Genomic DNA, 26,820 nt, shown 5'->3' on the forward strand with positions numbered 1-26,820 from the left:
AACAGGATATTGGATACAATTAGTAATGTGTAGCGCTAGAAAGGGGTGAGGGAAAAGGGAAGAGAGTTGTTAGGGTAATTATAGGAGGTGTGCGCTCATAGTTGAGTGGACTTAGTGAGGTTATAAGTTCTCATTGTAGGCCTTATTGAAGAAGAATTTGAATTAATAAGAATTTAGAAGTCCTTTAGTACAATGCTAATTTAAAAGTAGCAGCTCTGACTTCATCCACTTAATCTTATACCCAGAAAAGTGCCCTAATGAATTGATGTGCTCAAGCAAGGCTGGTATGATGTGGTCAGGTTTAGAAAGATACAACACATCATCTGTGTAAGCAGACAACTTGTACTCACAATCACCCATTGATATTCCTACAATGTCTGTATGCTGTCTAATGGCTAATAGCAATGGCTCAAGGGCAAGATCGAATAACAAGGGTGAGAGCAGACACCCGTGTCGAAGGCCATGCTACAAACAAAAGGAATCTGCCAAGAAGTTAACGTATAATCTTGCCCTAGGGCCATGGTATAAGGCTGTCACCATATCACAGAAATAGGGACCAATACCAAACCACTCCAAGGTGCGCAACATATACTTCCATTCGACTTGGCCGAAGGCCTTCTCGGAATCCAAGGATACCGAGAAGGCCAGTTCGTCCATATTACTGGCAAGTTGCATGATCTGCATATATAGTCTAGTATTGTTAGCTGAGTGTCTATTGGCCACAAAACCAGATTGATCCATGTGAATCAGTGAGTTTAAACATTTGGACAACAGCATAGCCAGTACTTCAGCCATAATCTTCCCATTCACATTAATAAGAGACAGAGGCCTGTAATTAGTGACCTCCAAGGGGTCTTTCCTAGGCTTAGGCAAAAGTATAATAAGTGTCTCACCCAGAGTGCCAGTAACTGCCTTTTGTGCTATCATGTGACAGTAGGTGGCAAGTAAATGGGGAACCAAATGGGCCTGAAACGCTTTATAAAATTCCACAGTGAGACTATTCATTCCTGAGGTTTTCCCATTCTGAGACAAATGTAAAGCTTCTACAACCTCATCTGCTGTAGCTTCCCTGTGCTGGGAACATTTGTTTTAGACTGATTCTAACCAGTCTAAAGCAAATGTCATTTAGTGATTAATGCACAAAGGGGTTTTCCATGGCTCTAACATGTGCCGTTAGCAGCCACTGAGAACCCCATGCAAATGTATTCTAATGAGCATTCCAATTGATACACAGCTCCAGAATGCCTAGCTCTAACGAGCTAATTTTATGACTGTTCTGGAGCTGTTGGAAGAGGAAGGAAACACAAACTGGCAGCTGCAAAGGCTGCCTGCCTGTGCTCCCTACCTCTCCCCTCCTGACCCCCCCAAGCAAGAATAGCCCTGTGGCCTAGTGAGCCCCACACACCTTCCCAACCATCCTCCTCGCACCAAGCAAACATGGCTCTGGTGGCCTAGTGCCCCCCCCCCCCCCCGCACTCTCCTGACATCCTCTGCAGCCAGCAAAAATGGCCCTGGTGGCCTAATGACCCCCCGCACCCTCTCACACTAAGCATAGATGGCCCTGGTGATTCCCCCCGCACCCTCCTGACCTCCTCTCCCTGTGCCAAGCAAAGATGGCCCAAGTGGCCTAGTGACCCCCTGCATCCTCCTGACTCCCCCCTGCACCAATCAAGAACAGCCCTGATGGCCTTGTGACCCCCCCTCCCCTCTCCTCCCCTCCCCTTCCCATACCTTCTTAAAAGCTTGAGAGGCAGGAATGCAGGAGCAACACCTCCTTCCTCCTGCCCCAGACCATGCAGCTTCCAAAATGGTGGTGCCCAGCCCAGCCCAATGCACTGGGCAGGGCTAAGCATCATATAAGAAATTTTCTTCTTTATATGGCGCTTAGCCCCACCTAGTGTATCACTACTACTACTACTTAGCATTTCTATAGCGCTGCCAGGGTTACGCAGCGCTGTACAAGTTTAAACATGGGGAAGGACAGTCCCTGCTCAAGAGAGCTTACAATCTAAAGGTAACAAACTATGTAGTCAGTGTAGGTATCATGAATGGGGAAGGTGGTTAGGCGCCAAAAGCAAGGGAGAAGAGATGGGCTTTGAGTAAGGACTTGAAAATGGGCAGGGAGGGCGCATGTCGTATGGGCTCGGGAAGTCTGTTCCAGGCATAAGGTGATGCGAGGCAGAAGGGGCGGAGTCTGGAGTTAGCGGTGGTGGAGAAGGGTACAGATAGGAGTGATTTGTCCTGAGAGCGGAGGTTACGGGTGGGAACATACGGGGAGAGGAGGTTAGAGAGGTAATGGGGGGCTGCAGATTGAGTGCACTTGAAGGTCAATAGGAGAAGCTTGAACTGTATACGGTAGCGGATCGGGAGCCAGTGAAGCGACTTGAGGAGAGGGGTGATATGAGAGTATCGGTTCACGCGGTAGATAAGACGTGTGGCGGAATTTTGGTCAGATTGAAGGGGGGATAGGTGGCTAAGCGGGAGGCCAGCGAGGAGAAGGTTGCAATAGTCAAGACGAGAGGTAACGAGCGAGTGGACGAGGGTTCGGGTGGTCTGTTCAGAGAGGAATGGGCGAATTTTGCTAATATTATAGAGGAAGAAGCGACAGGTCTTAGCTGTCTGCTGGATATGGGCAGAGAAGGAGAGGGAGGAGTCGAAAATGACTCCGAGATTGCGGGCTGAAGAGACGGGGAGGATGAGGGCGTTGTCAACAAAGACAGAAAGTGGGGGAAGAGGAGAAGAGGGTTTGGGTGGAAAGACAAGGAGCTCAGTCTTTGCCATGTTCAGTTTCAGATGCCGGTTGGACATCCAGGCAGCGATGTCTGAAAGGCAGGCCGAAACTTTGGCCTGGGTTTCGACTGTGATGTCGGGAGTGGAGAGGTAAAGCTGGGTGTCATCAGCATAGAGATGGTACTGGAAACCATGTGATGAGATCAGCGAGCCCAGGGAAGAGGTGTATATCGAGAAAAGAAGCGGTCCAAGGACAGATCCTTGAGGAACCCCAACAGAGAGCGGGACGGGGGTGGAAGAAGAGCCATTAGAAAATACTCTGAAGGTGCGTTGGGAAAGATACGAAGAGAACCAGGAGAGGACGGAGCCCTGGAACCCGAATGAGGACAGTGTGTCAAGAAGTAAATTATGATTGACGGTGTCAAAGGCGGCAGATAGGTCGAGGAGGATGAGGATGGAATAGTGACCTTTGGATTTGGCAAGGAACAGGTCATTGCAGACTTTAGAGAGTGCTGTTTCTGTTGAGTGTAGTGGGCGAAAGCCGGATTGAAGCGGATCGAGGACGGCCTGAGAGGAGAGGAAATCAAGGCAGCGGCTGTGGACAGCGCGTTTAAGTAATTTGGAGAGGAAGGGTAGAAGAGAGATGGGGCGGTAGTTGGAGGGACAGGTGGGGTCGTGATGGTTTTTTGAGAAGTGGTGTGACTACAGCGTGCTTGAAGGTGTCAGGGACAGTAGCAGTGGAGAGAGAGAGGTTGAGGATGTGACAGATTGAGGGGTTAACTGTAGGAGAGATGCTGGTAAGCAGATTGGTGGGAATGGGATCAGAGGAACAGGTGGTGCACTAAGAGGAAGAAAGAAGGCGAGCAGTTTCCTCATCGGTGATCTCAGGGAAGGAGGAGAAGGAGGCCAGGTTAGGTTGGTTGAGGGAGTGGGTTAAGAAGTCACAGGGAGGAGAAGGTTTGGAAGTGAATTCAAGGTTTATCTTCTGCACTTTATCGCGGAAGTAGTCAGCTAGTGTTTGAGGAGAGAGTGAGGGGGGGTGGGAGCGGAGGGCACTTTAAGTAGGGAGTTGAGGGTGGCGAAGAGGCGACGAGGGTTGGAGCCAAGAGAATTGGTTAATTGAGAATAATATTCCTGTTTGGCAAGGAATAGGGAGGACTGGAGGGAGGATAGCATGAATTTGTAATGGGTGAAGTCTGGCAGGGTGCGAGATTTCCTCCAGAGTCATTCAGCAGATCGGGTGCAGGAGCGAAGGTAACGGATGCAAGGGGTTAACCAGGGCTGAGGATTAATGCGCTTAGTGTGGCGAGAGACAGATGGTGCTAGGGTATCCAGAGCAGTGGAGAGAATTTCATTGTAGGTAGAGACAGCCATGTTGACAGATTCAGAAGACGAGATGGAAGGGAAGAGATTGGAGATGTGAGAGGATAGGGTAGGGGGTTGACAGCTTGGAGATTCCTGAAGGCAGTGGTTATAGTTGGAGGTTGAGGGGGAGGGTGATGAAGTGTGAGGGTGATTAGGTGATGATCTGAGATAGGAAGGACTGAGGTGCAGAAATTGGAAGGTGAGCAGGAAGAGAAGAGAACAAGGTCGAGACAATGGCCATTACGGTGAGTAGGGGTGGTAGAGCAAAGTCGGAGGTTAAAGGAGGATGTCAGAGTGAGGAATTTAGAAGCGTAGGAGTTGGATGGGTTGTCAACGTGAATGTTAAAATCACCAAGAATGAGGGATGGAGATGAGGGATCAAGAAAGATGGTGAGCCAAGCGTCGAAGTCAGTAAGGAATGAAGAGAGGGGCTTATCAGGGGGGCGGTAGATGACTGCAACTCTGAGTGGTGTCGGGTAGAATAGACGGATGGCATGAGTTTCGAAGGATGAGAAGCAGTGGGACTGTGGCAGGAGGAGGGGTTGGAAACTACAAGAGGGTGAGAGAAGAAACCCAACGCCTCCACCGCGTGCATCTGGGCGGGGAGTGTGGGAGAAAAGATATCCTCCATGGCATAATGCTGCGATTGAGGCAGTGTCGTTAGGGGTTATCCAGGTTTCAGTTAAAGTGAGCAGTTGAAGGGAACAGGAGATGAATAAATCGTGGGTGAAGGAGAGTTTGTTGCATACTGAGTGGGCATTCCATAGGGCATACGAGAAGGGGAGGGAAGCGGGGGGGAGAAGGGGAATAGAGATGAGATTGGAGGCATTCTGGGATCGGTTACGTGGATATGGAGAGGAGAGGTGAGGGGGACCTGGATTGGGATTGACGTCGCCTGCGGAAAGTAGGAGAAGGAGTAAGAGAGTGCGGAGGAGGGTGGGGGAGGAGGGTCGACGAAGATGAAGAAGACGGGATGAGTTAAGGAGGAATGGGGATGGGTTAATGGTGGGGAGGAAGTGTAGAAGGTTGAGAGCTAGGAATCACAGGATGTAACGAGCTGGGCTGTACACAGCCATCTTGGAAATGTTGGGAACCGAGGCAGGAGGGAGGAGGTGTTGCTCCTGCCCTCCTGCCTCCAACCTTTTAAGAAAGTACAGGGAGGGGAGGAGAGCACTAGGCCACCAGGGCCGTTCTTGATTGGTGCGGGAGGGGGTCAGGAGGATGCGGGGAGGGTCACTAGGCCACCAGGGCCATTTTTGCTTGGTTCAGGGGGGTCAGGGTCAGGTGGATTGGCAAGGGGTGTCGGGATTGTGTTAGGTCTGCATCGAGCGGTGTCAAATTCATTTGACAGCTCGGAGTCGCAAACAGCAACTGATGCACAAAGGGGGATCCATTCAGCTCATTTGCATGCAATCCCCTTTGTGCATTGGTCGCTGTTTGTGACTCACTATATTTTACTGAGGCAGCCTTATTTTATGGCTGCCTTTGTGCATTGGGCCCTTAGTCAAAAAATCATCACAGGGCCCCACAGTATCAGGGCCCTACAAGCTATAAAAATTAGTAACCTGCATTGAAATAGCCTGCTGATCAAGGTGAAGGTGACCCTGCAAATCTTTAACCACAACAATCTTTTCTCTGTTTTTCCAACCTTTTAAATAGACCACTAAAATTTTAGCAGCCATCTTATTGGTACCATAATATGAGGCCTGTTGTATAAAATGCTCTCCTCTAGCCTGCTGACTTAGAATCATATTATATTTAAATTTCACTTTAGTTAAAACGGAGAGGAGTTTGGTATCCCATTTAGTTATTAGTTGATCATCCATTCTAACAACGGAGCTCTCAAAGTTAATCAGCTTCTGTTTCCGCTCCTTTTGTTGTTTAGCAGAAAAACCCATTATAGCTCCTCTGATCGTCGCCTTAAAGGCATCCCAACATGTAACAGGGGAGGTGTCTCCAGGAAGATAAAGAGAAAAGTACTCTTGGATCACATTAGACATGCTAGTCAAAGTCCTCAATCCGCAACAGTGCATTATTAAAGCACCAAATAGGTTTATCAGTGGTGCTGCAGGACCATCTAAAGTGAAACACCTGTATGACTGTAAATCAGAATAGCATCCATAGTAGCATCTAATACTTGAGATACCAACATTTTAGATATTAAAATGTAATCAATCAAGGAGTGATGAACTTGGGACACAAAGGTAAAGTCCTTACCCTGAGAACTGAGTATTTCCAAATGTCCAGCAAACCCCCTTCCTTTTAAACTCTGCCGTGCAAGTAGTGCTCCATGTGACTTCAAGCAGGGTAATCTGTTTGAAACAGGGTCCAAAACCTGGTTGAAGTCACCAGCCATGATCACTGGAAGATCACCAAGCTCTAAAAGCAAAGTTCGTAATGATTGAAAAAAAGGCTGAATACCCCACTGCGTAGGAGCATAAATGTTTACAATTGCAACAGGAGCAGTTCCCACTCTAATTTTTATAGCCATCTACAATGTAGATCTGCCCGTTGATCTACCAACAGATTAGCTGTGCAGTTTACCAAAATGGCCACCCCACCTTTTTTAGACACTGCTGCTGCAAACAGCATTGCTTGACCCAGCCCCCTGCAATTTACAGGATTCCCAGTCATTCAAATGTGTTTCCTGAATCATACAAAGGTACGCTTTTTGCTTTTTAAGATAGTTGAGCACCTTTTTCCTTTTGATAGGGTGGTTAAGACCATTTACATTCAGTGAGTAGAATTTCAAATTAACCATAGTAACTATAGACAAGAGAACCCAACCCTAAACTCATAAGTGGAGGAGTGGCCTAGTGGTTAGGGTGGTGGACTTTGGTCCTGGGGAACTGAGGAACTGAGTTTGATTCCCACTTCAGGTACAGGCAGCTCCTTGTGACTCTGGGCAAGTCACTTAACCCTCCATTGCCCCAGGTACAAATAAGTACCTGTATACAATATGTAAGCCGTATTGAGCCTGCCATGAGTGGGAAAGCGCTGGGTACAAATGTAACAAAAAAAAATAAGAAAAAGTAACAGATCCCTAATCCAAGGAACAAGGTATAATGAGCTAATACAAAGTGCGATATGTCCGCAAGTGACTGCCTACCAACAAGGGTAGCAGCACTCGATAAGAAAAGGCTGAAAGTTAACAATCAAATCTCCTCGCACCAACACAGACATTCATGCTCCTATCATACAGCACACAAACTACTCAACAAAGCTTTAAATTGTGATTCATTTCCCTACAGTACAAGACTGTGCCAACATTGCTTATGACAGGCTCCAAAGAAAGCTTTGTGTGTTTGGGTCCTCAAAATGCTGAGTGCGATCACAATGTGTGACCATCAGAGAAGGATAAACAGGCCATATTCCACTCTCATTTGCTTAAGCTGCAGCTCCTAATTTGCACCATATGATGGGGGCACCATTCCACTGCAAATTTGACATTTCATGAGCCTTAGAAAATATCTCCATGATCTGAGCATCTATATCAGACCAAACAGTTATAGTACAACTTCTACTTTATTTTCAAATATTTTAATCCGTTTAACAAATACTTGAATACCCCAGATCAACCGCATTCACACACTCTTCCATAAACCTATTCTCACTAATACATCAATAACTAACTGCCATAAAGCACATCTGAGCATCTTACCACCCTCAGCTATGCTGTGGTAAGCAGAACTCTTTATCTATATATGACCACCTTAAGAGTCGCAACACTTCCCTCCTGTGATCTAAATCTTCACAAGTCCTTTATAATCCAGGTTTGTCGTCCACTTTCATTATGCAAAAGCGTCTTTCATGCAGAGTGTCTTTCAAATCCTTAAATTCTTGTTTCATGCAGAGAGTATCCTTAAGTTCATGATAATATCCAAGTCCTTGCATATCTTTAGTTCAGATGGTTAGCAGTAGTTAAACCAAAATAGCTTACAGCCAAACACATATATTCAGTTCGCCATGCTTCTGACCCAGACTCTACACAGCCTGTGTTTCACTGCTAAAGCGTCATCAGGAGTTGGGTTCTTTTGAATAATTCTCAAAACTTATGTGTACTGCGTGGGGAGGCTCAACCCCACATGCCTGCATACACACTCCAGCGTTCAAATGCCAGCGCATGCGGTTGAATGATCTGGGGTATTCAAGTATTTGTTAAACGGATTAAAATATTTGAAAATAAAGTAGAAGTTGTACTAGAACTGTTTGGTCTGATATAGGTATCTATTAAATTACAGTTATTTTAGAGATTAAAACCTAGGTGCATATAGAGCATGATCTGAGCATGGTGAGGCACTTTCAAAATAAAAGGCCTGTCACGTGTGCATCATGCTCTGAGCACAGCATCGGGATCCAGTGAGCCCTCTCCACCTCAAATGTAATGTTGAAAAACAGCTGCAGTAATTTCAGTATGTTAGAAATAGCTCCCAGATAACCTGAGAACTTACACAAAAAAAAAAGAACTTCCAAAAGCAAATTGGTGAAACAAGTCTTAATTAATTTATTGTTTCAAAATACACTCGTGCAAGAATGGGTGTCTCTGAAAGCAAGCAGGCACACCCACCCCTTAATTCTTACAGTTTATATTCCTTTCACTTGTAACATAGGTTTCTGCCCCTAAGTTTTCATTGGATATTGATTTCTAAGCATCATATGTCAGCCCCCTTTTTCTTTCTGAAGACTGAAAATTTTCCATAGACAGAGCCTCTATTCATTGTTAGTTCTTATGCTCGGTTTACATTTTCTTATCTGTGCCTTCAGACCTTTGTGTGAGAACTCTGCATCAGCAGTTTGGGCTTCCTTCTCCACCCCCCCCCCCCCCCCCTGCTGATCTCACATTCCTTATACTAGCACATCCTGTCCACTTTGAACTAACACAGTTCCTTTGGTAGTAATTGTAAAAGCCATAATGTGATGATCTCTATTAGAAAGGGCCTGCAATATTAGTACGCACACTAACACAAATATAGTTATACCTTTATCCCCAAAAGATTTTCTTTCTACAAGGGCATAAGCCATGTATCTTACCTTTGCAATTTTGTTAAGTGAAAAAGCAATATATTTACACATTTCTCACAAGTAGAAACTTCTATAAAAGCCACCGGCTTTGCTCCTTCAATGCCTTCCAGCAAACTTATCAGCCTGATGTTATTTCGGTGGCTGCAGTTATTGGCTTCTATCAATTCCTTCTACAACTCCATTAAAGTCGCATGGTTCGCCCGCCATAATTGCACTTTGTCCTCCAATGTGGACACCCGCACCTCTACCTGGGAAGCACATTCATTACATATGGTAAGTTGTGATGCCAAATTAGACATTTCCTGTTGGAGAGCATCAATATGTTGGGAGGTATCATGAATCATAGTCTTTATAGTTCCCAGCGCCGTCATGATCGGCTCTAATATCGCTTGCATTTCACATGGCGATGCCATCTATAAGGAAGTTGGGAGATCTTGTTTCAGCTGCTTTCCACCTCCCTACGCTCCAAACTCTGTTTCAATTATATTCTGCTTTCCAGTCACCATTCCGTTGTAGGATCACAAGAAATGTACAGGAAAAAAAATAAAAATCAGGTGCTGCTATCATTAATCAGTCATGGGTGGGAGAGCAATAGTTTTAGGCAGCAATTCCACAGTGCTGCAGGCTTCGCCGCTTCAAGTAAAATATTTATGACCTTTTTGTCAATAATAAAAATCTTACCATAATTACAGGTGATGGTTAATACAGCTTCATTCTGTATAATAAACTGTAGTAGTGCTAGTGTATACAACATATTAAGGAAACTTGCCAAAATACAGTTAGAAGCCAAGGTGGCATCTGCTACTACATATTTCTACCGTATTTATAATAGATGTATGCTGTGCAGATGCATATAAGAAACAGTCTCTCCTCAGTGGAGTTTATAATCTAGTCAAGATGCAACAAAAAAGAGACTTCAAACCACAGGGGTAGTTTGGAATGGGTAGGGTAGTGTCCCCAAACATGCTCTGGGTGCTAATGCTGAATTTACTCCTGAGTCCACTGTCAATATGACTTCCTTATTTATTTATTTGTTGCATTTGTATCCCACATTTTCCCACCTATTTGCAGGCTCAATGTGGCTTACATAGTACCGTTAAGGCGTTTGCCCAGTCAGTTGATGACAAATACAAGGTTGTATAGTGATCGAATGAGGTAAATGTGGAGGGTCGGAAGGGATGAAGATTGTGTATTGTCCAGTACGATCATTAGGCATGCTGTGTTTTGGGTGAAGAGGTTTACGTGGGATCGTTGGGGTAGGCCTTTTTGAAGAGGTTGGTTTTTAGTGATTTCCAGAAGTTCAGGTGATCATGGATTGTTTTCAATCCATTACCACTTGCCTCCCCAAAGTAAGAAGGCAAATTACACCTATGGTTCAAACAATGTACTTATTATAGGAAATAACATCTTTTTGGCATCAGTTGCCCTTCTACTGCAAATTCTCAGGATTACTTTTTTAGTTTATGTGGATGATGTCCAATTACTATTCCGTCTTGAAGCCTGTACCTCACAAGTAATTCATGACATCTCACATAAGCTTACTCAGATAGCTAACTGGATTTCACTGAATGGATTGAAATCGAATCCTTCTAAGACCGTTATTCTACTTTTTCCTCTAATAGGTTCTCCTGATCTATCAGCCACTTCTATGATTCATGACATGCTGGTTCCACTTAAGGATACAATCAAGATTCTGGTAGTAATGATTGATATCTGTATGACTTTTGCAAGCCACATTTCTTCGATAGTTAAGAAATCTTCATTTTGCATTGTATCAAATCCATGTGGCTTGTTCCTTTTTTGATTCAGCTTCATTCTGTCTGCCGGTTCATTTCCTAGTCATTTTACACTTACAATACTGCATCCCAGAAGAGTGCTTCAGTTGAATGTGTAAAACACGGTCGCATGTAGAGGGCAGCTGAAGATTTAAAGGTGGCTGGACTTCAAAGGCTCTATTCCGGAGGGCATTAACTTTACATATGGATTAAGAAGCATGTGAATTTTTACACATTTTCACTTTATGGACACTGGATCACCAAAGCCATTTGGCAGAAGTTTTTTCATTGCATTTGAAAGACAATTGTCTATATGGAGCCTATTTTCTAAAGATAAGTACTGAAAAAGCTTGCCATTGCATATTGAACAAGTGATTTTGGCACCATCGGCTGCATTAGTAATGTGATAAGTGTGATGATGCATATAAATGTTATCTAAGCAATGTCAGTTTGTGAGTGACAACATTATATCTGAGCACTTTTCACTTATTATATTTATACATTTATAAGTAATCAACTAACTTTACTTTGTAATTTGATTCTATGCTCCAAGGCATGTCACAATCTTAACTCCATCACTTACAACTAATTCAAAACACTGCAGTTAAACTAATTCATGGTGCTAGAAAATTTTATAGTGTCACCCCTCTCCTTGTAAATAAACACTGGGAAAGTCAATAGTCACTCAAGACTGCATGGTTTGGAGTGAGGTACCTTTGAAGGATACTATCAAAACAGGACATTTAGGAAATCCCAATAGAGAGGTTTCAACAATGATAAAAGAAAGCCAGGAGTTTTTAGGGGGAGAGCAGAGTAAAGGTTGCATATTATCCCTGTCAGCTTCTAAGCAGCTTGTAAATGCAAAGGGAACCCACAATTTGAAGTGTCTGTATACAAATACTAGAAGCCTAAAAAAATTAGATGGGAGAGTTGAGTATATAGCACTAAATGAAGAGGTAGATAAAACAGGCATCTCAGAGACCTGGTGGAAGGAGGACAACCAATGGGACACTGTTTCTTACCACATCCTATCCCCACTTTTTCCCCTGAGACTGCCATTGGAATGCTTTTATGTTTCACTTATATATTCTTATATTTGTCATTTCTTGCTCATTTCTGACCCAAAGAAGAAAGTATTGCCTTTGCAATCTACTCAAAAATGTATTAAGTTAATTCAATAAAGAAGGTCTCATGGAGGGGCATTTTTAGGGTTACCATTTTTTGTCCCCCCCAAAAAGAGGACACATGCCCTACCCCCACCACACACCCCGCCCCTTTCACACCCCGCCCCGCCCCCTTTCTACATAGCCAGTCTTTTATGAAATAAAAAAAAATGTACATCTATTTTTTCCACCTTCAATTTTTCATTTGCCTCTCCTTATATCCTGCCCGGTACTATAAGGAACAAATTCCTGCGCATGTCCAAACAAATTTTCCCACTCAGCAGGCCCAATCAGTGAGCGCATGCGCTACGGCTCAAACAAGTTGCCATAACAACATAAAACTTTACACCTAGTGAATGCAATCAAGAAACTGAGGGTGGGAGGAGAACATTTCACTTTGCTTTTAAAAGCTCAGCTTTAGGAAACCCTGCTTCTCCAAGCTTGTTCCGCATAATTGCTGACAGGAATGTGCAATTGCAGGCTAGATCCCTACCAGCAAAACTTAATAAAACCGGTTCCACTAAGAACCACAGTGACATAGTTAGCCATGAATCTCCCTCTGTATTCTTGCAGTACTAATCCAAAACCAAAGGCTGCAGGACTAGTTACGGTAGCCAAGATCAACAGAAAATGTACACATTATCACTCAGCAATGCATGTATTCTTTTAGGTTTCTCTTACAAACCACCATGACTCTTTAAGTGATAGAATTACCATATGTCCTGATTTTACTGGGATAGTCTGGGTTTTAGCCTGGAGGTGGCATGCTCATTTTGACTATTTATCTGCTCTGCAGTCAGTCAGAGCCTGTTACATAACCAGACAGTCCTCACTAGCCCTAGCTGTTCTATTCTGCTGCATTCATTCCACTCTTGTCATTTAAGCCTGAATCAAAAGCAGTATCGCCCACATCACAGCCTAAATGCTTTGCTCCCCGCCCGCTACTTACTGCTTCCCGCTGACTGATAGGACAGTTCCATAGAGAACCTGAGAACGAGCACTGTCTACAACAACTACATTTTAATTTACATAATCATTGTGCTCCGGTGGGATAAAAAGGCGTTCACTGTCACCGGTTGGATCTAAGCTATAGATTGCCGATTACTAAAACCAATCACTGCTTAGAATTGCAGACTGTCCTATAGACACTAACCAATCAAGATTTTGGAGGGACGGGGATAAAACTTATTGTGCGTGGCTAATTGGTAGTGGTAGGTACTTGTCGGGTTTCAGCGACGCATCCTGCACTTTTTTTTTCTTTCTCAGATCGAGTGGAATTTCTAAACGCAATACAAATCGCATTCGCACCGTGTTTCATTTTTACAATTCTACTAAGAAGCAACAGGCTACTTCAAAAAGGCAGGATATCATCCCCAGCAGCTGCTAACTTGTCAATCGTGGGAGACCCATGGCACCGCCGCCCGCCCGCTTGTCCAGAAATCTGGACAAACGGGTGGGCGGCCAAACCCCCACCCCCCAGACGCCCTGGACATGTCCTAAAGAGGACATGTCCGGGGAAATCCGGACGTATGGTAACCCTAGGCATTTTCGATATGACATCTAAGTCAGTCTTTGGATGTTTTGCACAAATAGCAAACATAGCAGTTTTTGAAACAGCAAAACATCTTTTTTTTTTTTTTTTTCAAAAATGGCCTTTTGCTAGATGTTTCTGTGCTCTGTGTGTTTATATTTTTGGTCCTTTTTCCAAAAAATACCAGTCCAAGTGAAAAATGCACAAAATCAAGCCATTGGGATGTAGGAGGAACCAGCATTCTTAGTAGACTAGCCACACAAACATCCCAACAGAGCAGTGGGGCACCCTAGGGGGCACTTTAGTGGACTTCACATAAAAGCTCTCAGGTACACCTCTCACCGTTGCTCCCTTATATTGTAGAGTGAGCCCTCCAAAAGGGGGGGGGGGGGGTAGGGAAAGGGAATGGGACTTATATACCGCCTTTCTGTGGTTTACATAATATATACAGGTACTTATTTGTACCTGGGACAATGGAGGGTTAAGTGACTTGCCCAGAGTCATAAGGAACTGCAGTGGGAATTGAACCTAGTTCCCCAGGATCAGAGTCTGCTGCACTAACCACTAGGCTATTCCTCCACCAAAAGCCACCAAAAGCCTAATATATCCAACTACAATAGCCCTTATGGCTGCAATTGTCACCTATATGTGGGTACAGTATGTTTTTGGTGACTTTTGGAGGGCTGACCCATTCCACCACAAGTGTAACAGAGTGGATTATTGGCCTGGGTCCCCTTCTCTACAGTGCACTGCACCAACCACTAGGTTACTTGCTGCACTAATAGGACTGGCTATAACATCTGAGGCTATCACAGAGGCTGGTATTTACTGTTTCTTTTACATCTTTGGGGTGTGGAAAGAGGTCAGTGACCACTGAGGGAGTAAGGGGAGGTCATGCCTACATTCCTCCAGTGGTCATCTGGTCATGTAGGGCATGCAGCTTAATCATTTTTAAAACAGGTCTAACTCAAGACATCTTTGTTTTAGTCCTGGCCATTTTTGTTTTGTTCCATTATGGCTAAAAAATGTCCAGGTCTTAGGAATGCCCAAATCCCACCCTTAACATGCCCCCTTTAGATTTGGATCACTGCAGATAAACAGCATAGAGAAACATCTTGAAAATGGGTTTCGGCATGAAAAACATCCAAATGCTGCTTTATGCCACTTTTTAGATGTTTTTCTCTTTCGAAAATGAGCCCCATATCTTCTTTTTTGGTTATTTTTAATCTCTATTTATTACCTGATCACCTGTTATCTAGAAATTTCTACCATCAGAAAGGCGAGATGTAGCATTTCCTGGATAGCATAAGAGATCAATCTAAGCTAAGTGCTTTTTGAAGTACTAACTTGCATTAAGTGTTTGTGCTTGAAAGTTGCAATATAATTGAGCATTTGAAGGTTGAAAGAAACTCTTTAAAAATACAAAACATATATATAAAAGAAAAATTAATGTAATAAACATAGTTGAAGACCAGTGATGATTGGAGAGTGATGCCAAAAGTGATGTGAGCACCATGACTCCGCTAAACTGAGGTCTTCTAAAAAATAAAGGTGTAGTGATAGGCGCAGTCATGGCCGCTAGGCATGTTCTGTAAACCCACTAGGTGTATTCTATAAACCGTGACTAGATTTAGATGCGGTTTATAGAATATGCTTAGGCAGTATTGTTTTTTACACTGATTTTACAGGCACCATATGTAGAATTGGGTCCTTAATGTGTGATAATGGAGTTTAGTAAAAGAGTCCCAAATTCTCTTGTATAAATTTATACCTGCTTCACAAGAGGCATAAATGTATGCATATACACGCATATTTTACAAACTCTGCCCCAGCTCTTAGGGCCAGTTTTAGACATGATGGGGGCCCAAGGCAGAAATTAAGGGGGGGCCTGATCTCTGATCCCCTCTTCTCTCCCCCCCCCCCCAATCTCCCCACCTGCATTGGTACTACGTGATATGGGCATCTCTTACCCTTCTCCCCACCACAGTCTGTCTACCTCCCTTCCCCTCACCTTGCGGTCTTCTTAAAAAATTTATTTCTCGAGGCTGGGGCGGAGCAAGATGGCGGCTCTGACAATGCTCCACGAGTAGCTCCGGAGGAACGAGCGGTTCAACCCTTCTCTTCGAGGGTTTTCTTTTCCTCTAAACATTTCTTTTTTGAAATCAATATGCCGCATACGAAGAGGAAGGGTTTGGTTAGAGCCAAGACCCAACCGGCACTAACTTCGACACCGAACCAGCCCACTCTGGAGACCTACCTCGTGCGCTCCTCACTTACTGCGGCAGGAGGTCCCGCTGAGTTTTTGGAACAGGAAGAGTCCGAACTCTTGGGACAGGACGTTTCATTGTCCCCTCCACCGCATTACCCTCCGCCGCAGCCAGCAGAACCAGACAGCGGGGGTGTTCCTAATCCTCGCGAGAGCGAAGGACGAAACACACGTGTGGGGCCCGCAGTCGGGGATTCAGCTGAGGTCCCTTTTTCATCTGGGACTCTTTACTCAACAATGCAGAACCCATGTAAGGGTTCCACTGCGTCGGTTACCCTTGAGGCAATTTGGGAGACGCTTCAGTCTGTTCAGGCATCGACGGGCAAGATTGAAGGTTTGGTGAGCAATGTTCAGGACTTAACTGTTTCATTTGTATCGATGAAAGGTGAATTAACTGACAAGATTAACCATTTAACAGCAGAAAACGTAAAATTGAAAGAAATTTCTACTAAGTTGATAAAAGATACAAATGCTATAAATAATAAATTGGAGAACTTTGAAAATTATAATAGGAGGTTAAACCTTCGTTTACTGAATTTTCCCTATACACCAGTGTACTCTCCATTGGAGATATTTAAGAAATATTTAGTGGAAAACTTGAAATTTTCTTCTGATAATATACCTCCTGTGAACAAAATTTATTACCTACCTACAAAAAAGAATACTGAAATTCAACCACAAGGAGACTTGAATATAACAGACTTACTAGAATCATCTATTACATCGACAACGGAGAGAAAAACATTATTGGTATCTTTTATATTCCAACAAGACCTGGACTTGGTGAGAAAGATGGCCTTAAGAAACTTACAGACTCCCTTTTATGGAGGGAAAATATGGGTATTCCCAGACGTAACAAAACAAACACAGGCCAGAAGAAAGGACTTTCTTGCAATGAGATCTGACGTTTTGGCATTAGGTGCTGTCTTTAATTTAAACTACCCATGCAAATGTAATATAAAATATTTGGGTGTTAAATATGTTTTCTTTTTTCCTGAGCATTTAAAACAATTTATAGATCAAAAAAAGATATTGTAATGCCGGTTTATGTCTAACAGACTGAACACTTCTAAATGGGTAATATATAGAATGGCAAGTATGGAGTATAATTAGCTAAGTCTTTCTTTAAATAATGTGTAGAATCTTATCTTCCAAGTTAATAACGGCTCATGTCCCCCTAATTTGGTGGTCTAATTTAAGTCATTTATTTTTTCTTTTAAACTATTCTACGTTAAGAATTACTGACTGTTTTTTTCCTTATTCAAGTAGTAATTGCTTGTAAATTTTTGAAAATTGATAAATAAATATTAAAAAAAAAAAAAAAATTATTTCTCTTCTCAGAGGGGCCCTGGCACAGCAGCCATCCTCATATGCTGCCTCCGGCTGCCCCAAAGCTTTCCCTCTCTGCCGCAATCTGCCCAGGTTGAAACAGGAAATTGTGTCAGAGGGGAGCAAATCGTGGCAGAGAAGGAAAGCTTCGGGGCAGCCAGAGTTAGTTTTTGAGGATGGCTGCTGCCCCAGGGTCCCTTTGAGAATGGAAATAAATTTTTAAAGAAGATTGAGAAGGGAGGAGGAGATGGATCATGGTGGGGAGAAGGGGAAGAGATGCCTGGATCACGGGGCCCCCTGGAGCTGTGGGACCCTGCTTACTCCCCCTAATGCTGGCCCTGCCAGCTCTAAACCATACCCATGCAAATCACATAAAAGTGCGTGTTGTCTTGCAGTGAATCTAGTTTTTATGCTTGCATGCCAGTGCACAATTTTATAAGAACCATTTTCCATTTGTAACACATGCCTTATAAGTGAAAAAAGCTCTCTATGCAAATTAAAAAAGTCAGTGATCATGAATAAATAGTTCTTGCTCAATATAAAAATCTCAAAAGAAAAACTACAAACCTTGTGTAACTCCACAGGAGTTGGTGACATGATTTCTTTCATTTCTTGTTTAATTTTTCTCAAGGCTACTGACTTTCTTCCAACATCGGATGGTAAAGTATTGCTACGAACAGCCTGGTTATAATGTGGCCTCTCAGTGCTTCTTTCCTGAAAACTGGACTGTCTGCCTAGCTGACTGCGAGGCTGTGGATTCTTACGGTTCAAGTTCAGTGTACTTCCTGACATGATTGTTGCCTAGAGTATTAACATATAAGGATTTATTCATAACTAAGACTGAAAAACAAGAATGGTTTATAAAAATTTTCAATGCTGCCGTCATAGTCAATCACACTTCAATTCTGTGTTAGAACATAGCAAAAGGTAATAGAATGAGTAAATATTTGATTTCCTTTGCATGCAATTTATGAAGTAGATAAAACATTTTACAATCTCTCAATCTAGAAATGAAAGAAATGCAACCGTTAACTAGGGGGTCCTTTTACTAAAGTGTGGTAAATGTTTTTCACATACCATGCAGTGGTAAGTGCAAAGCCTGCGTGGTAACAGTTGGGATGTTCCCAGCAGGTTCATATACAGTTATTGCACCGAAAAATATTTTGTATCATATGAAGTGTCCCAAAGAGTCTTTTCCAACATCTATCTCTCATTGCTTTGACTCTTCCATGAACCTGATTGGTCAAGAAAAGAAAACTTCTGATTTACAGTTCTGTACTAGTGTGCCGCAGTAAAGTCAACCATATTGCTAACTTTGGAAGCCTATCTATTTGCATGAAGAAACTGATAAGCCTGGAAAATATCTATGCTTAAAGAAACAAAAAGGCAACCGATCCACAAAATCCAGCATGGACACAAAAACAGTAGATCGAAGAGATGAAATTTAAAAAATATCTAGTTTATTCACCTCTTAAAACAATAAATACAAAAATAATTAAAAGCCCGGCACAGCCATGTTTTACCCTCTCAAGGGCTGCATCAGAGGCTTGCTAAAATACTGTCAAAAGATACACAAAGGACTGTTAGTATAAACCAAAAATGTATACAGTAATATATAAAATATACAGATCATGAAGATGTTAATATTCTCATTAGAATAGGGAAAGTGGAGGAATGGGACTTGATATACCACCTTTCTGTGTTTTTTTGCAACTACATTCAAAGCGGTTTACAGGTATATACAGGTACTTATTTGTGCCTGGGGCAATGGAAGGTCAAGTGACTTGCCCAGAGTCACAAGGAGCTGTAATGGGAAATGAACACATACTCACATACCCACACTCCAGTACAGCTGCAGTGTGTGGCTATTGTGATTCTAGTGCTGGGCAGATATGAAGGCTGCTAAGAGGTCAGAGGTCATGGCGCTCATGATAAAATAAACTAAATTCCAAAAGTAGCTGAAGATGCATACTTTACTTATAAAAAACCTCACTTATAAAAGCAATACAGCTGATAGAATGAAAATTAACTATAAAAATTATACCCTATTAGACCTCACTAAACAAAATCAGCATGAAATTGTAAAAAAACTTATAGTGAGAAACCAAAGATAGTGGAGGATAGTATTCATGATGGGCAACAAAATCACTGTGTTTTTGAAATGGTTAGATTTTAGTTGCTTTTATAAATGAGGTTTTATACCATTTTTTATAAGTAAAGTAAGCATCTATAGCTACTTTTGGAATTTAATTAGTTTCATCATGTGAGCTATGACCTCAGACCCCTTAGTACCCTTCATATCTGCTGCACTAGAGTTTGGGTATTTGTGATTTGTTTTCTGTATTGTGTGTCCTTTGAGTTTTTGTTATGAGCTGAGCATTGAGATGGTTGTAACCTCCTAGTGAAGTTATTTTATATTTTGTTTTTTTTCATAACTGGTAGAAGTTTAGCATTATTTAAACAGCTGCTCTTGCTTTTTGTTTACAGCTTCATTACCAATAGGTGATATTTTGTGACTACACCACTGGGGTATGTGTCTGATTTATATTTGTATTTCATATTATTTGGAATTAATGGTTGTTTTTTTATATCTGGCATATGAGTTTTAAGTATGTCAGTTCTGTCTATTCTAATAATAATATTAACATAAGAACATAAGCATTGCCATACTGGGAAAGACCAAAGGTCCATCAAGCCCAGTATCCTGTTTCCAACAATGGCCAATCCAAGTATCTGGCAAGATCTGTATGTTTTACATATTACTGTATACGTTTTTTATGGTCTTTTGGTTTATACTAACAGTCCTTTGTGTATCTTTTGACAGTATTTTAACAAACCCCTGATGCAGTCCTTGAGAGGGCAAAACATTTTCCAAATATCTATGTTTGGCGGTCTATAAATATCATAATGCTGTAATAAGAAGCAGGCTGTTATATATCTTGGTCTATTTGGAAGGCTATATACGCCTTGTATCAGCTGAAGTGCTGGAACAGATTGGTGGTGGTAGGTTACTGTTTGGAAAGGCCATGGGGAACTAGGGCACCAGATATTTGGTCAACAGCTCTACTAGTATAGATGGATGTTGAGATTATTACAAAGCTTTGTGGTTAGACATGGGAAGGAAGATGTGCCAAAGATGAACAGGTGATTTTACAGGCTCATCTACCTACTGTAAGATGGTAGGGTACAAAATAAGAAAATTACTCAGTGTAGATGTAGAGGAAGTCATAAGCATGTTTATTTATTATTTATGTGATCATTGTTATATCGCCAAATCATTACAGATATCATGGAGGTTTACAAAACCTCAGAAGCAACTCAAGAACAAAAGGCAAGAACAAAACACCACCAACAAAAAAGATCCTCAAAAGGAAGGGTATGGATATCGCAACAAAGTATAACCTAAATAAATATCAACATAGAACAGAACACAAAATGTTAATGAATAAGCTGGTGCATGTGCAGAGAAGGGCCATCTTGAGGCAGTGAGGTTGGGTATACTCCCATGGGGTGGAAGATTGATAAAAGAGGTGGAATGGGCTGTAGAGATGGAACTTCTGAATGCATAATATCATGAAAAGTATGAGCAGAGGAGGATGGAATGAACCTGTTATGATCTTTTTAAAGCAGTAAGTGTGGAATGTGATGACTAGTGTGCTAGTCGAGTACATTAGGATAGCTGATTGGCCAGGAGTGGATAGCGAGGCACTTGGGGAATTTAGGGAAGGGGGTAAATGGAAGTGGGTAGGGATGCAAGGAGGGGCATTATCGAATGGGGCGCCCAAGTTTTCCTGAGGACGTCCTCGCAGGACGTCCCGGCGAAGGGGCGGGGCAACCTATATTATCGAAACAAGATGGGCGTCCATCTTTCGTTTTGATAATACGGTTGGGGACGCCCAAATCTCAACATTTAGGTCGACCTTAGAGATGGTCGTCCCCGGTTTTCGGCGATAATGGAAACCGAGGACACCCATCTCAGAAATGACCAAATCCAAGCCATTTGGTCATGGGAGGAGCCAGCATTCGTAGTGCACTGTTCCCCTTCACGTGCCAGGACACCAACCAGGCACCCTAGGGGGCACTGCAGTGGACTTCATAAATTGCTCCCAGGTGCATAGCTCCCTTACCTTGGGTGCTGAGCCCCCCAACCCCCCCCCCCCCAAAACCCACTCCCCACAACTGTACACCACTATCATAGTCCTAAGGGGTGAAGGGGTTAAACCAACAATGAATATGGTATAAAATACTTGATCCCGGTCTTTCTTTGCCATTTCTGGGGCATAGCCTGTACAAGTCTGCCTGGCACTGTCCTTACAATCCAACTACTGGAGTTGCTGTCAAAGCCTCAGCCTATTCCAATCTGTCTTCTCATATATGGGACACAGACTATAGAAATCTGCCTTGTACTGTCCTCACATTCCAACTACTGGAGTTGCCATCGAAGCCCTTTCCAGCTCATCCTAAACTCTCTTGCCATATACAGGACATAAACTGTAGAAGTCTGCCCGGCACTGGCCCTAGTTCTTCACAGCCAGAGTTGCCATCTAAGCACTACTCGACACATCACACATGTGCAGTCATTCAAGTTTTGTTTTCTAATTAGGGATCCTCTGTGTTCATCCCATGCCTTTTTGAATCACTGATTTGGACTCCGCTAACTCCCTCAGGAGGGCATTCCATGCATGAATCACCCTCTCCATGAAAAAGAATTTCCTGACATTATCCCTAAATCTACCACCCCGCAACCTCAATTCATGTCCTCTAGATTTACCTACTACTACTTATCGTTTCTATAGCGCTACTAGACGTACCCAGCGCTGTACACTTGAACATGAAGAGACAGTCCCTGCTCGACAGAGCTTACAATCTAATTAGGACAGACAAACAGGACAAACAAGAGATAAGGGAATAGTAAAGCAAGGATGATAAAATAAGGGTTCTGAACAAGTGAACAAGAGTTAGGAGTTAAAAGCAGCATCAAAAAGGTGGGCTTTTAGCTTAGATTTGAAGACGGCCAGAGATGGAGCTTGACAGACCGGCTCAGGAAGTCTATTCCAGGCATAAGGTGCAGCAAGATAAAAGGAACAGAGTCTGGAGTTAGCAGTGGAGGAGAAGGGTGCAGATAAGAGAGATTTACCCAGTGAACGGAGTTCCCGGGGAGGAATGTAGGGAGAGATGAGAGTGGAGAGGTATTGAGGAGCTGCAGAGTGAATGCACTTATAGGTCAATAAGAGGAGTTTGAACTGTATGCGGAAACAGATAGGAAGCCAGTGAAGTGACTTGAGGAGAGGGCTAATATGAGCATAATGACACTGGCAGAATATTAGTCATGCAGCAGAATTTTGAACAGATTGAAGAGGAGAGAGATAGCTAAGTGGGAGACATGTGAGAAGCAAGTTGCAATAGTCTAAGCGAGAGGTGATAAGAGTGTGGATGAGGGTTCTGGTAGTGTGCTCAGAAAGGAAAGAGCGAATTTTGCTGATATTATACAGAAAGAAACGACAGGTTTTAGCAGTCTGTTGAATATGAGCAGAGAAGGAGAGGGAGGAGTCAAAGATGACCCCAAGGTTACGAGCTGATGAGACAGGAAGGATGGGAGTGTTATCCACAGAAATAGAGAATGGGGGAGGAGGAGAGGTTGGTTTAGGGGGAAAGATAAGAAGCTCAGTCTTGGTCATGTTTAGTTTCAGATGGCGCTGAGACATCCAGGCAGCAATGTCAGACAGGCAGGCTGATTCTTTGGCCTGGATTTTGGCTGAGATTTCTGGGATCTGGGAGTCATCAGTGTAAAGATGATACTGAAAACCATGGGATGAGATCAGAGTACCAAGGGAAGAAGTATAGATGGAGAAAAGAAGAGGTCCTAGGACAGATCCCTGAGGTACACCAACTGACAGTGGGATAGAAGTGGAGGAGGATCCACCTGAGTATACACTAAAGTATGCTGGGAGAGATAAGAAGAAAACCAGGAAAGAACAGAGCCCTGAAATCCAAGTGAGGACAGCGTATCAAGGAGTAGGCTGTGATCAACAGTGTCAAAAGCAGCAGATAGATCGAGAAGGATGAGGATAGAATAGAGACCTTTGGATCTGGCCATGAACAGATCATTGGAGACTTTAGCAAGCGCTGTTTCATTTGAATGAAGGGGGTGAAAGCCAGATTGAAGTGGATCAAGAATAGCTTGAGATGAAAGAAAGTCAAGGCAATGGCAACAGCACGTTCAAGTATCTTGGATAGGAAAGGGAGGAGGGAGATGGGGCGATAGTTGGAAGGACAGGTAGGGTCCAATGAAGGTTTTTTAAGGAGTGGTGTGACTACGGCATGTTTGAAGGCATCAGGAACAGTCGCAGTGGACAGTGAAAGATTGAGGATATGACAGATAAATGGGATGACAGTAGGAGAGATAGTGTTAAGTAGATGGGTGGGAATAGGATCAGAGGAACAGGTAGTTAGTTTCGAGGATGAAATAAGATGTGTAGTTTCCGTGATTTCAGAAAAGGAAGAAAAGGAGGCAGGGGTTGGAGGGTTGAGAGAATGGACTAAGGGAAGGAGAGGTGGAGATGACCTGGTTGAGAATTCAAGTTTAATCTTGTGAACCTTATCATGAAAGAACTCAGCCAGAGTCCAGGGGGAAAGTGAAGGGGGGTTGGAGTTGAAGGCACTTTGAGGAGAGAGTTCAGTGTGGCAAAGAGACGACGAGGGTTTGAGCCAAGAGAATTTGTCAACTGGATATAATAGTCCTGTTTGGCAAGTAAAAAAGCAGACTGGAAGGAGGTCAGCAAGAATTTGAAATGTATGAAGTCAGCATGGGCACGGGATTTCAGCCAAAGGCGTTCGGCAGAGCAGGCACAGGAACGTAGGTAGCGGATTCTAGAGGTCAGCCAAGGTTGGGGTTTGGTACGTTTTACAGAACGGGGAATGGGAGGAGCGAGAGTATCCAGAGCAGAGGAGAGAATAGTATTATAGGAAGAGACAGCCTCATTGACAAACTTGGATAACATAGTGGTAGAGAAGAGATTTGAAACATTGGTGGACAGAGTAGAAGGGTCAATAGGCAATAGTTTTACCATTTCCCCTTCTCTGTAAAAGATTTGTTTCTATATTAATACATTCCAAGTATTTAAACATTTGTGTCATATCTCCCCTATCTCTCCTTTTCACAAGGGTATGGTCTTTCAGTGACTCCTCATACATCTTTCGGTGCAAGCCCCATACCATTTTACTAGGACAGATCGAAGGTCTATCAAGGCCAGCATCCTGTTTCCAACAGTGGCCAATCCGGGTCACAAGTACCTGGCAAGATCCCCAAAAAAGTACAATAAATTTTATGCTGCTTATCCTAGAAATAAACAGTGGATTTTCCTCAAGTCCATTTTAATAATACATAGTAACATAGTAGATGACGGCAGAAAAAGACCTGCACGGTCCATCCAGTCTGCCCAACAAGATAACTCATATTTGCTACTTTTTGTGTATACCCTACTTTGATTTGTACCTGTGCTCTTCAGGGCACAGACCGTATAAGTCTGCCCAGCACTAGCCCCGCCTCCCAACCACTGGCTCTGGCACAGACCGTATAAGTCTGCCCAGCACTATCCTCACCTCCCAACCACCAGCCCTGCCTCCCAATCACCGACTCTGGCACAGACCGCACAAGTCTGCCCAGCACTATCCCCGCCTCCCAACCACCAGTCCCGCTTCCCACCACCGGCTCTGGCACAGACCGTATAAGTCTGCCCAGCATTATCCCCGCCTCCCAACCACCAGCCCCGCCTCCCGATCTTGACTAAGCTCCTGAGGATCCATTCCTTCGGCACAGGATTCCTTTATGCTTATCCCACGCATGTTTGAATTCCGTTACCGTTTTCATTTCCACCACCTCCTGCGGGAGGGCATTCCAAGCATCCACTACTCTTGAGTTTGCCCCCCTTCAATCTCATTTCATGTCCTCTCGTTCTACCATCTTCCCATCTCCGGAAAAGGTTCGCTTGCGGATTAATACCTTTCAAATATTTGAATGTCTGTATCATATCACCCCTGTTTCTCCTTTCCTCCAGAGTATACATGTTTAGTTCAGCAAGTCTCTCCTCATACGTCTTGTAACGCAAATCCCATACCATTCTCGTAGCTTTTCTTTGCACCGCTTCAATTCTTTTTACATCCTTAACAAGATACAGCCTCCAAAACTGAACACAATACTCCAGGTGGGGCCTCACCAACGACTTATACAGGGGCATCAACACCCCCTTTCTTCTGCTGGTCACACCTCTCTCTATACAGCCTAACAACCTTCTAGCTACGGCCACCGCCTTGTCACACTGTTTCGTCGCCTTCAAATCATGGTCTATGGACTTTTCCTTTAGGAAGCCATCCAAACCTTTTTAAAACCCAACTAAACTAACTGCTTTAATTACATTCTCTGGCAACGGATGAAGCAAATTGGTGAGGCAAGACCTCCCTTGGCTAAATCCATGCTGACTCTGTCCCATTAAACCATGTTTGTTTACGTGTTCTGTAATTTTATTCTTTATAATAGTTTCCACTATCTTGCCTGCACTTTAATTCTTTTTTCTTGAGCATCATAATGCTCTAATGCAGCAAGAGAATTATGTAGGTGCAGCAATTGTGAGGATGGATGCTTCTGTGTCACATGTTGCAGGCTACCTGAGCCTACTGTGACCCGTCTATTCCTGGGTTGACAATTGGTATGATGCTGTGTAGTGCTTTAATTGCATCGAATTCATGCTTAAGGGGGCCCTTTAACAAAGCTGTAGTAAGCACTAACGCATGCTTACTGCAGCAAAAAATGGCATACTGTGGAGTACGCTAAGATCTGTCATTGTAATTTTGCCATATGTGGGCGCTATCCATGCGCTAAAAATATTTTTTGGTGCGAGGGATGTGTCTGGGGGAGGAGAGTGGGAGTGTTCTGTGCTCATTGGTTAGCGCAGTTACATTGCCGTGTGCTAAATGATTAGTGCAGATTTAACACTTGAGTACCTACTGCCTACAAAATAGGTGGTGGTAGGGGCACATGTGCTAATGTGAACATTAGCACATGGTCATTATTGAAAAATTCAGAAAACCGGCCATTTTACTCCAGCATTAAAAATGTCCTTAGCGAGTGAAAATGACCCACATATGGGCGTGCTAAGGCCATTTTTTATTACTATTTGGTAAAAGGGCTCCAAAGTTTGCTGAGCTCCTCTTTTATACTAGCAAGCTGAAGGCAGAAGGGGCAAGCCCTAACCTTCTAGATGGTGTGCCTTGGCACTAATGCCCCATAATTATTACATTGAATAAATGTCATCCTAATTGGTTGAAATGGGTTTGAACAGATTTACTATGATTAGGTGTAACATTACCTGTATGTGACTGAGGAATGATTACTGGATCATCTATATATGAGTAGCAAGCCCAGTGGTCGGTGGGTGGGACTATAAGTCTCACAGTGATTCAGCCAAGTACCACTATTAAAAATATTCTCTAGGAGGGGCAAGCAATGGGACAATTTGATAAAACATCAAAGTTCTGCTAGAATCTAAGTTTTCACCTTTAGATCCAAAGATTCCCAATAAATATAGCAGTTTCTTTAATGTAATCTCCAACTGCAAATTAAACCAGCTTTAAGACTAAAGC

The 26,820-nt window shown here is 43.2% G+C and overlaps 1 protein-coding gene across 1 annotated transcript in view; it reads right to left on the minus strand.

Annotated features, from left to right (window-relative positions):
* The window catches only part of GRIP1 (glutamate receptor interacting protein 1), a 675,191-nt gene that overhangs the window by 5,610 nt on the left and 642,761 nt on the right, over positions 1–26,820 (minus strand). The window contains 1 exon segment of the mRNA XM_030216417.1: positions 17,749–17,982. Within this exon segment, the coding sequence (XP_030072277.1) occupies positions 17,749–17,982 (234 nt within the window).

Source organism: Microcaecilia unicolor, chromosome 10 (genome assembly GCF_901765095.1).
Source record: "Microcaecilia unicolor chromosome 10, aMicUni1.1, whole genome shotgun sequence".
In the NCBI taxonomy this organism is placed as follows: domain Eukaryota; kingdom Metazoa; phylum Chordata; class Amphibia; order Gymnophiona; family Siphonopidae; genus Microcaecilia; species Microcaecilia unicolor.